We start from the raw sequence: 13,562 nt of genomic DNA, 5'->3' as shown, positions 1-13,562 counted from the left end.
ATTGTAGTTGGATGCAAAGAGCCATAGCTGCCTTTGGAGGTTCACGTGAGTCTCAAGAATATGCCTCATTCCTAGAATGGTGGGGTCTGTAATCCTACACACAGCTACCCAGTTCCAGCTTCAATGTTGTCTACCTGAGCTTGCCTATACGGGATGTAAAGACTTAACTCCCACTGCTCCCTCAACCCAGCTACCTCAACTGCTGAAGGAGATGGAAAGGGAATTTCCAAAAGGGCTCCTGCTCTAGTTGAAGTGTCTGCTCCCTTCCTGGGTGTGCTACTGCATCACAGCACGGAAGCTTCCTTAGGGGAAAACAACATGATTAATTTGAATTTGTTCCCTCAGAAATCCAATGAATCATTGAGGTCTCATCTCCAACAATTTCAAAGGAGCAAAACCAAAGGGCAGATTCTTCCCCCTGCTACACACATACACACTGCACGACTATTTTATATGGAATTAAGTTGAAGGAGGGGAAAAAAAACCCCCAACAGATGAGCTCAGTAGAGGATAACAGAACCACACTATTCCTAGAGCATTTTTCACACAGGTCCCCTAAACCACTATGCTAGTGGAGCTTTAATAGATAGCCTGAGACAGGGGTGAGATGCCCAGCTCTATTGTCATTAAAAGAATTGCTCCAGGCTAGAAGAGGCTGAAGAAACACAAGGTATTCAGCTCATGTAGCAGCACAACTAAAATGCTATGGAACAGACGAGCTTGCAGCTATGGCCAGCCAGTATAGCTCTTACCAGTGGTTCTTGCAGAAAGATTTGATCTCCTTGAGCCATAATACATCCCTCAAGTTTCAGTGGAGGCAGGAGGTCTGGCTGGGGCAAGTAATATTGCTTTATCTGTCACAGAAAACAAGAAATAAAAATAACCAGTTACTTGGTAACTGAGCTCTTAGGTTGTTTGAAAACAGAACATGATAATCTTTGTACTCCATTCTACAAAGCAAAAACTGGCACTGTAATAATGGGACTGTACATGTACACGAGCCACATCATCTGCTCTATTAGTACTTAAAATCTGCTCTTGAGTTGCTTATGTACCTCTCAGCCAGGACACATCACTCCCCTAAGACAAGTTTATCTTACCACTTGCTGTTGTGTTGCCTCAACATGCAACATCATTTGCCCTTCACCCACAGTGCCACCCATCCTTTAAAGAGCGAGGAAAAGTAATGGCTTCTGCTGCCCGTCACCCGCTTGGCCCTGTTATGGCACCCAGCCTCCTGGCCCAAGGGTGCACACAGTTATGCAGGCTACACCTGGCACTAAAACAAATCCATGAGCGACCGTGCTTGCACCAATTCCTGGCTGTTTAGCACACCACAGGAAGGAGATATGCTCCAAGTACTGATACAGAATCAGAACTGAATAGGGAAAGTTACATATATAATGATGCTATAAGATTTTATACATTTACACCAAGTTCCCATTAAGTGCCTTCTGCTACCCAAAAGCTGCCTTGGCTCTGTTCATGTTCCTTTCTCAGACCCTATACTGTCATGGGAAAGCTGGAATTAGTCAGCATGAACTCTACAGATGATTAAAGGGAAGAAAATTACTTGTCTCAAAGAAAGCACAGCCTGTCCAATGGATTGAGGAAATGTGATTGTCTTGTTGCCATGAGCAACACTGTTGGGGGATGAGTTAATCCTCCCAGATCCTACAGGGACTTGGGTATTCTCCCGATGGGAGGACAGCAATAACAATAATTACTGTGTCAGCACACATCCTTGGGGAAGTATGGGAGGGTAACTGCTGTGCACTGCTAAGGAACAGGGAGCGCACAAAGCACTTCTCTGGGCTCACACTTCTCACAGCATCTCAGAACTGAAGGGTTGAAAAGGGCTCCAAGAGATCCTTTCTCTTCCACCCTGTGATAGGATATGAACCAGTCTCCAGACGTTTACCTAGTCTGCCCTCTCAACATAGCAGGGATTTGAACACCTTCTTAGAGAAGTGCCACAGCACTTACACATGTTTCTAGTGTAAGAGAGATCTATTTCCCCAGTATTTAACCTGAATTTCTTGCTATACTGGTTGCAGTGCCGAATTCTTAGAGTCTCTGCAGCCACACCATGTAGCAGTACTTTACCTGGGACAAAAGTGTTTCCATTATAGAGCTGGCCAGCTGGGAGTTCCTGCGAAGGACATCATAAAAACCCTGAAGACAGGAAGGAAGGACAAATTGGCTTACACAACAAAGAAAATGAACCACGTGCATAATAAGTTGGCGTCATAAGACAGCAACGACCCTCTGGCACCACAAGGAACCATGAGGAAGTAACAATGCGCTCAGCGTAAAACCCCATACCTGGCAAAGCAAAGGCACCACAGAAAGAAGGTATGAATCAGAAAGAGTATGAATTTCCTCACAGGGGCCCTCTCACAAGCTGTATCTCCCTAGCAGCAGTGGCATCAAGCCCAGAGTGACTTTCACTGCTATTTAACACTAGCACTAGATCCAACTTCAAACTGTGAAATCCTGCTTCAAAGGCAAAACAAGCCAGTGGGGAAACTGTAGGAGGCAAAAAATCCTTCAGACTGAGAAAACTCAGTGGATGGATAAAGCAAGCACAAGGCTTATAGCAACAGTGATGAAGATACCCAAAACTTGCAGCTCACCAAAGGTCAGTCCAACCAAATCAAGAAGGAATCAAAATCTCTCTGACCTGAACGGGTTTTTTTCTTAAGGTGGTACCCCATGGTTACCTCAGGAGCTAAGATACACACCCAAAAATGGCTCTTTATATTAAGCCATATGTCACAAGAAATTTAAGGGACAGACAAGCCCCTACAGAAACTTGCAGAAGGAAGAGGAGAAAAGACAGATCCCTGATGCAGTCTCTAAGGAAGTTTCAGGGAGAAGTCAGGGTTTTCTTTGGAGCCCATCATTAACTCCTAGCAACTCTGCATCTATCCAATGCCTGTTATAATGCTCCTCCTCACTGGGCATCAAACATGCTTCCCATTTCCTAGGCCACACCACAGGAAGAGAGACTTTGATGCATTTTTGCCCTTAAGCAATGCATGAGATGAGGAAGATACACCAATGTGTCTTTGGGCTTATAACGGTCCAAAATAAAAACAAGCAGAAGGCTTGAAAAAAAATAAATGTAGTCCTTGGTACCTGTGTCCCATGAAGAACATAACTGAGATGATAGGTTGTTTTCCACAATAATGTGATCATTATTTACCTGGGGCTACAGTAGAACCAGACTACAGAAGAGCTAGTGGCTGTTTAAAAGGAGATTGGAGAAACCATGTTTACCTCATATAACATGAGTCGAACATCCGCTTGCTGGCTCAAACATCGCCTCAGGCTGCCCAGGATTTCAAGGCAGAAGGCCTCATTAGCTGCAGAATTATAGCAGGCATGAACATCTGCCTGGACCTGAGAGGGAATATTAGTCATGTTATACCGGTTACAATTCTCAAATATCACAACACAGAAGGAAGGTGATAAGGGGCCTGGCCCCTAAACAATCACTGAAATAGTCCTTAGTGTGCTGCCAGGCTCTTTATCATCATCATGGAGCAGTGTGAATGCTCCCCAAATACTAGTGCTGTAAGAGAGAGTGACTCTGAGACGCAACGTTCCTAGGCCAGCTTCTCTTTGCACACTGCATTTCCCAAAGCTTTCCTTTCAGGACTAATCCTTACCAAAGTTTTGTTTCCATTTTGGGGAAACACTCCACTCTTGAGTTGTTTCAAACAGCACACATTAGACACAAGACTGTCTCGTATGTCCCCACCAGGGACTGCAGAACAGCACTTACCTGACTGGCACCAATGACCTGGCTGCACTGGGAAGTGGACAAGCTGCCCAGAACCTTAAAATTTCTTAACAGAAGCAAAAAGCCAGCAACCGCAGCTTTACGAGCATCGAGCTGCCTGTGAGTCAGGGGGAGAAGAGAAGCACAAGGAAAAATGGAAACAAGAGCTCAAAAGTAAATACAAGATCAACTCAGCAATGAAAAAGGGTTCACAAATACAGAGTGACCAGGCCCAGTGGAACTGTATTCCCCAAGAGGGCAGCACAGTCCCAAGCAGTTAAGAACTCTGCAGTTTGCTGGGAACTCCCTTGCTCTACACCCTCACAACATTCAATCTCCTTTCTGTCCGTGCAATGCTCACACTGAAGGAGAGCCTGAAGCCAAGGCCCAAGCATTAAATGTCCCCTGAAAATTGGAATTAAAAAGTCTCACAGAGCTCAGTTGGAAAATTCCTCATAAAAAGCTGATGTTTTGCTTTGCTCACTGAAACCCCGGGTCTTTCCCAAGACCAAGTCCCTTGCCTTGAATAATCAATCCTGAACTATGAAGTCTCTATTCATAGCCAGGCAGCCACTGCCCAACAAAATCCAGTCTATGATCACAGCATTATGAAGACAACAGGATGGTTTGCTCGAAGCATAACCAAGACAACTAGCCTGCTTCTCTACCACCTTGTAAGAGATCAGAGGGAAGGTGGCAGCTCAGCCTTTTGATCAGTGGTTCATTCCACACTCTCCCCGCCATTTGGATGTGCTCAGCTATGTAGACACATGTTGGAATTGGTTTTAATTTTGCCTACTTATTTGGAGTTTCCAACAGCTTTCTGAATTTCCAAAGCCCATCCAGCTGGGGGTTGGGATTTGTGTCTCAGTTCAGCAGAGCTGAGACTGTATTACAGCTAAAGGGGTAGGAGATGTCACCATCTAGTTATGGGAAGAACACAGCAAGAAGACACTTAGCCAAAACAAACAAAAAATACATCTGCTCCAAAACCATAAATGAATCTTTTCAAAGAATCCCCTTCCCAGCTTACCTGGAAAAGATAGCTTTTTGGAGAACAAGTATCAGGGAGTCCCTCACTGACATGCTGACTTTGAGCAGAGGCTGGAAAGGAAGATATACTTTGGAGAGAAAAGCACTAAGGCATGCCAAGCCCTTGGGGCACATGAGCTCATCTTCCTCAGGCCCATCTGGCCCTGCATTTCCAATACTGTCATCAGTACAGTACAAGAACCAAAACATTTTAAAAAAATATCAAATGAAGCCCAGAGAGCTGTAGCAGTGAGACACCTTAGCAGGTTAGTGAGGACACAATGCGAGCATTTGGGAAAAGAACCGTTATCTCCAGATTGGATGAAGCAGGTAAAAGTTTAATGCCAGGACAATATCTCAGCCCAGGCAGAGAAATACTGACATGGAGCTTGGAAGAAGAAAAATCAAAAATCAATGTGACAGCTACAGCTGTTCAGCTAAACACTGTATAATTAAGTTTTCTACAGTGTGCAGCATCTGGGCATCTTCCAGATGAAAGGTCAGCACAGAGCAGTTTCAGACCATGCCAGACCACACCGCATGCTTTTTGCTAGAGGGCACATGCAAACCCACGCTTGAAGAACAGTTCCATGTTACATCAAACAACCTACAACAGAGTACGAAGGTTTATTTTACGAAGAGGGTTATTAGATCATGCATATAATTGTGGCCTAGAGCTGTCACTGGAATTAAATTAGCAAGGATATTCACGGAAAAATGCAAAGCTTTACCTGTACTGCCCGGAGGAGCCCTTGAACTGTGTCAATGGGCAGAAAGGACAAATTGTCAAAGGTCTCTGTGACTTTGGAGGATGAAGTCTGAAGCACAAGAGGAGCAGATACAACAATATTGGACAGCAAGTCTGAAAAATAAAAGGACAAAAGGAGCAGCTGTTGCCAGGGGGCCAGAAAAGTCTGAGCAAAAGATGTCTACAGAGCCAACAATTACAGAATAATCAAAGCCCTTCCATTACACAGAGAGGTCGTGATAGGGTGAGCATCGAAAATCTGATCTGTGCTGCAGGCACCGAGTGTAAAACGCTCACAACCCAGCTGAAGGGCCTCATCCCACCAGAGGGCACTGAGGGATAAGAGAAGAGGCTGCAGCATAGGCATCTCAGCAGCCCCAGCGACTGCCCAGCACCTGCCCAGGGATGAGGAAGGCAAGGCTAGGAACATGTAATAAGTTACTGACTGATGGATACCAACTTTCTGTGTGTCAGCTGTTCCATGGCAACTGCCCACAAACATATTTTTCACTTGCGATGAATACAAGGTAATCTGATGCAGCTGACACCTCAGTAAGAGGGGAAGGAAGAACTGATTTTCTTGGCTTCATGTCACTTCAGCAGGAACTTCAGAAAGCCAACCATGTCCTGGGCTGCATCAAAAGAAGCACAGCCAGCAGGTCAAGGGAGGTCATTCTACCCCTCTGCTCTGCTCTGGTGAGAGCCCACCTGGAGTGCTGTGTCCAGCTCTGGGGTCCTCAGCACAGGAAAGACATGGACCTGTTGGAGCAGGTCCAGAGGAGGCCACAAAAATCATCAGAGATGGAACACCTCTCCTATGAAGAAAGGCTGAGAGAGTTGGGGTTGTTCAGACTAAGAGAAGAGAAGGATCCAGGGAGACCTTATTGTGGCCTTTCAATACTTAAAGGGGGCTTAAAGAAAGATGGGGACAAATATTTTAGTAGGGCCTGTTGTGATAGGACAAGGGGTAATGGCTTTAAACTAAAAGAAGGTAGATTTAGACTAGAGATAAGAAAGAAATTTTTTACAATGAAAGTGGTGAAACACTGGCACAGGTTGCCCAGAGAGGTGGTAGATGCCCCATCCCTGGAAACATTCAAGGTCAGGTTGGACAGGGCTGTGAGTGACCCGATCTAGTTGAAGATGTCCCTGCTCATTGCAGGGGTTGGACTAGATGACCTTTAAAGGTCCCTTCTGTTCTGAGAAGCTACGGTCTGAGTGTCCACAGAGCAGGACACATTTCTCTGTTTCCTGTTACCTATGAAGTGGCTGACAGGAGATGCTGCTTTTGTGAGGACTCTGTTGAGGACCTGCTCAAGAATATCACTTCTGATAGGCTCATGAACCTGAAATGAGAAAGAATGCTAAATAAAAATCAAAACCTACATAAATTTAAGATATTCCTGTACCTCACAGCACAGGCATCGTGCAATTCAGAGCAAATCCAGATTGACAGGAAAGCTGGGACTGGTTGCCAAAGTCTTCTTTCAGCTAAATTCACACAGATCAATTCAGATTTCATCCCAGGCCAATCAGAAGCAGCACATCAGAGAGGCACAACAGTACATTCCGAACATAATGGGTCAAATCGTCTGTGGGATGCAAATTTACCACTTCAGTGAAAATGCTGGTTTCAATCCCATCTCTGACAGATTTTCTTTGTGCCTCTGAATTTCTCTACCTTCTTGGCAGTTTCTTGGAAACTGTAAGAGCGATTACACAAGTATCATGGTAGCTGGAACAGATTAGGATTAGGTCTTTATGAGGATGGCCTCTTCCAGCTTGGCAGGGGCAAATAGAAGACTAAATCTAGTATTGTTTGTAACACTCGTGACGGATACAGCAGGCAACATTTTGACACCATTTACCAAGAGAGAATAAGAACAGGGTTCCCTCCACCCCAAAAAACCCCTCTCCAAAACAAACACTACCTTAAATGTTTCCAGCAGGATACTTGCTCCCAGTCTGCAAGCCTGCTGGGCTGGCATTTTTGAAAGGCCATAACTGGTATCAGCAGCTTTTCCTCCAAAGGGCTTTTTTGGTTCATATGATTCCATTAGGCTGAAGCCAAGATCCACCAGGCCCTGAGTGACGTGGTCCCAGCCAAATGCACTGAGGAAAACATTAAACAGACCACGAAAGAAACAACTTAGTCACAGAAAAGGTTTAGACTAGAGCAGTCTAAAGTAGAAACTTCTGCAGTCATTCCAGGTCCAAAGCAGCACTGAGAGATGCTTGATCACGCCTGGGAAGATGAAATCCCTCACAACCCCCGTGACTGTCTTTAAGCTGAGGGACAGGTGCTCAGCACAACACGTCTTGAAGTCCTGGTTCTCCAACCACCAGACTTGCTTTCCAGTCAACAGGTTTCCTTGCTGTGGGGAATGATGTGCACTCAGGTCTGATCTGAATGTGACAGTAGGCTACAATCAGGATGCACAAATGTCTCACCGATCCTGAGATCTTCAAGTTGGAGAGGAAGACAGAAGAGGAATGCCTCACATCAAGCTGAAGGACAACTGGTGACAGATCACAGAGCTATCCCACAGGACTTTTAAAGGACTAAACGGGAAGAAAACAGTGAACCTATCACTCATCCCTTGATCAGAGCACAAGCTAGAGCCAGCAGCATGACTCATACCATCAGCTGCTTTACCAGCGAGGAGCAGATAGGGTCCTGATCACTTCAGTCCTTTGTACCACCAGATGCCGAGAGTTGAGGCAGAGGGGGCCGATTTACACAGCTGCATTTTGTTGCTTTTTTTTTTTTTTTAATTCACCAGTATAAAGCTGGGATAAAAACTTTGGATCTTGACCCTGTTCCCTGCCAGCAGTATTTAGCACCCCAGAGCATTTTAGCAAGGCTGAACCTCTCCCCCTCCCAAAGACTAATGCATTTTGCAGCACGTGGCAAGAACTCACCTATTTTTCACCACTTCCAGAATTACAGCAGTTACATCATATTGTTGAGGAAACAAATCCTGCAGAAACTTGGAGGCCTGAAGGAACTGCAGGTCCTTGCAGCTTCTTGTGATTGATGTTTTCCAGAAATCAAATATCTGGAACGTAAAATCATTGACTGTGAGGAAATGATCTTTGAAATGGGACCTGCATAGTCTTGGGTATGTTCCAGTAAGAGCACCAGCCAGAGCACAAGTTCCAGTACAGCCTGCCAAAAATCTGAACTCACTTCTTTCTCAGGACAAATACACCAACTTCATTAAGTGCCTCAAAGAGGGTAACTTGCTGCCAGATGCTCTTCAGGTGGCCACCACAGAGCCAAAACATTAGAAAAAGACATTGCTTTTCTTCTCATCCTACAATACCAACCCACAGGAGTCACAACTCTGGAAAATTCTGATATTACTCTGGGGTCTTTTATAGTGTTCAGTAAACTACAGCATACCAATGATCTAACTGCCTCCCCACGAGCATCCTGAAACCATTTTAAGCCTAATTTTGATGGGACTATGACCTAACCATGCTTCCTTTCCTTTACAAGGAGTGGAGTGTACGTCCCCATGGAAGTTCTCTGCAAGCTTATCACCCACATACCTGCTCTTGCAGTCTGTGTTTTACTGCAACTGATAGCAGAAGAGCCACGCTGAAGGGACACAGGGCTCTACCAGGGTCCTTCTGTTGCTCAGTCTAGAAAATGGCAAGCAATGGTCAGAAAGCTTGTTATCTTCAACTGCAGTGTCCTGCAAGTTCAGCACATGTCTCTTCAAATATATCATAGCACTTGTTAAAGTGAACATGACTGTGATCATAAAAAATATTAAATCCCTTCTACAGATAATCAATTAAGTTTTAAAAACCCTGATTCAACATCTTCAGGAAGAGTTGTCATACCTTTAGGTGTTTGATTAGTTCCTCGCCTAGGTCCTGATCCAGGTTGATAACAGAAACAATATGGAGAATAACAGTGCCTTCCACATGGCGGAGCTGGTCTAGGGGCACTGTGGCTACCTCAAGGTCCACTGATCTGTAAGTTTTATCAGAAAAAAACAAGCCATATCAAGGAGGACGTACTTGTACAAGGTTTAACAATTCAAATTGAAGGAACCCTGGGCAAGACCAGGATGACTACAATTATCCAGGTAGTAAAGAAAGGGGATGACAGAGAAAGAACTTACTGTGGAACCCTCTGTTCTTCCTTTTGCCTCTTATCCAACTGGTTGAAAAAACTGATGATTCCTTCTAAAACAGTCTTCTTACTGCCCTACAAGGCAGGACATTACATCAAGCCACTGCAGGGCTTGCAGTATCCCAGAGAACTACACTCTATTCCCACACCAATTACAGATGTCATGGTGTCCTTCATTTCCCTTCATAAATTGCTAAGGTGAGGGGGGATCCTGTGCAGCTCATTTCCAGATGAAGCAACTCTGATTTAGTTTGCCTATTTCTTTTGACTGCACTTATCAAAGAGTTAGAAGAAGCTGAAGCTCTTAGATGTTCTGTTTTTTTAAAAAAGTTGTTATTAATTAGAAAGGATCCTTTATGTTATAATCAATTGGGAAGGCTTTCAAACTTCTAATCTTAAATCTAACAATACGTTTTGGCCAGTGGACCCAAATGACCTCCTATAACACACACATAATTTGTCTTCGACTGGATCATTTTGGCACTGACTCGGTCACAAATGGAGCAAGCAAAAGAGCCAGACAATCCTGTCAAAGGGCAGAGATGTTATTGGCAGCCTCTGCTTGCAGGAAGAGCACAGGAGATGAGACACTTCCAGTACAAGTCAGACCACAACCCAGAAGACAGTCACACTGCATGAGCTATTATTATAGCGTACAGACCACAGAGAGTGAGCAAACCCCATTTAAGAACACAAAAAACCAATCCTCTGCTGTCTGCTAGGTCTGTGCTCATCCCTTATTTCCCAAAGGTTTCCTTCTTTCTTCACAAGGAAGATCAAGATTTTATCTTTTTCTGAGCAGTCAACTTCTTCAGGCTAGAGGGAGTTAGAGAAGAAAAAAACCTACTGTTGTCCTTCTGTGTCCTGCTCCCCACAGCACAGCTTGGGAACAACCCGAATCCCCACCAAAATCCAGCCTATAGCTCAGTCTGTACATACTTTTTTATCATGGTACATACTTGTGGGGAGGCCAGCTCCCATGAGCTTTTACCTTTGCAGAAAGCAGCAGCAGCTGATAGACCAGAGGGGGAATTTCCTGCAGGTCTAATTTGGAGAACATCCTAAGGATCTTTTCCACCACAAACTGCAGCTCCTCTCCTGATAGTGGAATATCCCTGTTGAATCAAAGATGCAGCCTAATAATTTTCACTAATTTCCTTCAGAATCCCACAGCAGATTCAACCCATAACTAGAACCCATAACCCATAAAAAGCATCCTAATGTACAGACAGCCAGCAAGTGCTCCCAAAGTCCTCACCAGAAGCAGTTGCCACAGATCCCTCAATACCCTACCACGGTCCCAGGATACTCTTCAACTTTTGGTGCTCAGATCTGCTCCACATTATGCTTGTTCATTAATTTACTGTTAATTTGCCAAGGCTCACTCACACATGGCATAAAACCCATGATGCCATACCCAGTCTTTGGGCTGTGCTTGCCCAGTTGTGTTTTGTACCCAAACGGATCTGATGTGGATGTTCATCGACCAACCATCCATGGGGTTGTGCCTGGTATGATCACACCTCCTACTTGTACTTGCCCCAAAGTACATGTGAAATAGGACACAGACATGACCACAGCACAGAAAGTGTTGGTGTTGAAGGGAAAAAGAATTACCTGAACATGTTGGCAAGATGTATTACACTCCGAGGATCCCACCTGGTAAAACAAAAATAAGTTGGAAAAATGAGCAAGCAGAATTATTGCTCAGCCCTTCCTTCCTCATACACAATTATTCAATGTCACCATTTCCCTGTTATGTTCTCATATTAAAATTAGAAGCCAGATTTCCACCAGAAATCACCACTGCCACCCTAACCACCCAGACTTATAATGGTTCTGAATTGCCTCAACCCCCACAATAACAAATACCAAGAAAGAAATAAAAAGAAGCACTTCCTGAGACCAGTTCATGCCGCACTATTACAAGATTTGGGAACAGGGTGTTCCCTTGCCTTCCCACCCAGAGAAGGCACTGTCACAGAGGGAACAGATTCAGAGATGATAGAACAGGACACAGACGGTGACATCCAGCTCATTGTGATGTCTTTTCCAAAGCACAACATGAAGCACACTGTTTTGCCATGTAACAAAGAGCTGGCAGAGATGTACGTACTTGCTGGAGCAGAGGGTATTTATCAGCTGTTTCTTAAACTCTTCCCCATTCAGTTCACCTGGAAAAGCAAAAGTCTTTTAGGAGCTGATTCCAGAGGAAGGACAGGCTGGGGAGAAGGAACTGAGAGGGGTTACCTTTCCCATAGGCCAGGCTCTCCTTTGAACTGGCCAATGCAGTGAGAACAGTGGAAAACAATTCCAAGGATTTCCCATTAGACAGGCTGCCACCTTTAATAACATCAACAAACAGGGTGGCAAGCTCAGCCAATGCATGGCCTGGCAGCTGGCGAGCCTGGGAGAAGATACAACAACATGAGAGCCTGAGGCAGTGGACAGGAGAACTCCACATATATGTCCAAACCATCACCAAAACCCAGCAAAAGGACAACGTTTCTTAAAGTGAAATGTTCCCCTAAAAGGGGAATTCAGCCCCGAGATCTCTATTTTGTACTGTCCGTTATGGAACAGAGCAGTAAATCAAGCTGATATAGTTATAGGTTTGGAGTTTAAAGTCTAAGTCTAAATATCTAAAGATAAGCACATTTACATACACAGCAAATTCCAACACCAGCCAGGGCTGTTGTGTCCTTTCCACAGAAAGGACATGAGTTGTGTCAACTCATTCTCCTCAGTGGCCTAGTGAAGTATCTCAATCGACATACAAAACAATACCCAGCAGAGCCCAGGAAAGCCAGCCCAAACGAGCGTCTACCTCCAGCATCAGCAGTCCTATGATTTCAGACACCTTGCCCAAATGCAGGTCCCCTGACTCCACTAGCGGGATGCAGTGCTTGTAAATCTGAAGCCTCCTGAGAACACCACTTGGCTGGGAACAAGGGGAGCCTTAGCATGAGAAAATAAACAAAGAATGGAAAAAAATTTACACAAGTAACATGTTATTAAACAACAGGAAATTAGCAGAGTTGAACTGTCACCTGACTGCAACTCCCTATTTTATCTATCTGCCAAAAAACAGATAAATAATAATGCCAAAATAAAAAAACAGAGCACAGGAAATGAGACTCTCTTGGACAAAATTGCTGAAGCACTCAACCTTGTTATCACACCCTGCGGCTCACTCAACCTGCTGATGGAGATCAGGAAGTGTCAAAATGTTGAGAAGAATCAGCTTGGCAATTAAGCCTCAGCTGGCCAGCTCAGTTCTACTCCACAGTACATAAGGGCTCCCAAAAGTAAAGCCCGCTTACAACAGGTTCATTAAAAATATATTACTCCAGTTTCTTATTTCCCCATATCTATTTTTGGATGTCACGTTTCCCTGTGACAGCCGTGACTGGCTGTTTTTTTACTAAAAGTGACACTTCCTTGTGCTGCTGACCGCTTACTTCACGCAGCCAGCCTGTAACCCACCGGCTCACGGGCAGTCAGCAGGGCTGGGGCCACAGTCCCCCTCCCCACCCACCCCCCAAAGCACCGCTCAGAGATCACCCACCTTTGAAGATCCCTCTTAGCAAAGCTGCTATCTCCCTCCCCTTCAGGGCCTGCCTTGTCACCATATCGCCCAGCTGCAAAGAGAAGGGGACGCTGTGAGTTGCACTTCACCCGCGGAGAAGCCTGCCAGGGCTCAGCGGCGCACACCCCCCGCCCTTCCCCTCACCCAGGGCCCAGCCCGCGGGACACCCGCGCACCTCGCCCTCCCCCAGGCTCTGCAGGGCCTCCTGCAGCCGCTCGGGGACCTCCTCGGCCGCCAGCGCCAGGATGCGCTGGGCCAT

At 45.3% G+C, this 13,562-nt stretch overlaps 1 protein-coding gene across 1 annotated transcript in view; it reads right to left on the bottom strand.

Moving 5' to 3' along the window:
- FANCI (FA complementation group I) overlaps positions 1–13,562 on the bottom strand; it is a 24,660-nt gene extending 11,098 nt beyond the window's left edge. Inside the window, exons 1-19 of the mRNA XM_074880325.1 lie at positions 13,479–13,562; positions 13,283–13,355; positions 12,542–12,672; positions 11,965–12,121; positions 11,831–11,888; positions 11,332–11,373; positions 10,706–10,829; positions 9,704–9,789; positions 9,420–9,552; positions 9,123–9,215; positions 8,490–8,626; positions 7,499–7,679; positions 6,826–6,913; positions 5,551–5,681; positions 4,821–4,891; positions 3,791–3,905; positions 3,283–3,405; positions 2,107–2,175; positions 753–854 (exon numbers count right to left, since the gene is read on the bottom strand). Coding sequence (XP_074736426.1) covers positions 753–854; positions 2,107–2,175; positions 3,283–3,405; positions 3,791–3,905; positions 4,821–4,891; positions 5,551–5,681; positions 6,826–6,913; positions 7,499–7,679; positions 8,490–8,626; positions 9,123–9,215; positions 9,420–9,552; positions 9,704–9,789; positions 10,706–10,829; positions 11,332–11,373; positions 11,831–11,888; positions 11,965–12,121; positions 12,542–12,672; positions 13,283–13,355; positions 13,479–13,562 — 1,998 coding nt within the window. The remainder of the gene's footprint in view (positions 1–752; positions 855–2,106; positions 2,176–3,282; positions 3,406–3,790; positions 3,906–4,820; positions 4,892–5,550; positions 5,682–6,825; positions 6,914–7,498; positions 7,680–8,489; positions 8,627–9,122; positions 9,216–9,419; positions 9,553–9,703; positions 9,790–10,705; positions 10,830–11,331; positions 11,374–11,830; positions 11,889–11,964; positions 12,122–12,541; positions 12,673–13,282; positions 13,356–13,478) is intronic.

Source organism: Strix uralensis, chromosome 11 (assembly GCF_047716275.1).
Source record: "Strix uralensis isolate ZFMK-TIS-50842 chromosome 11, bStrUra1, whole genome shotgun sequence".
NCBI classification, from domain to species: Eukaryota; Metazoa; Chordata; class Aves; order Strigiformes; family Strigidae; genus Strix; species Strix uralensis.
Note: the sequence above shows the minus strand (reverse complement) of the source record. Positions and strands in the feature narration are given on the sequence as shown.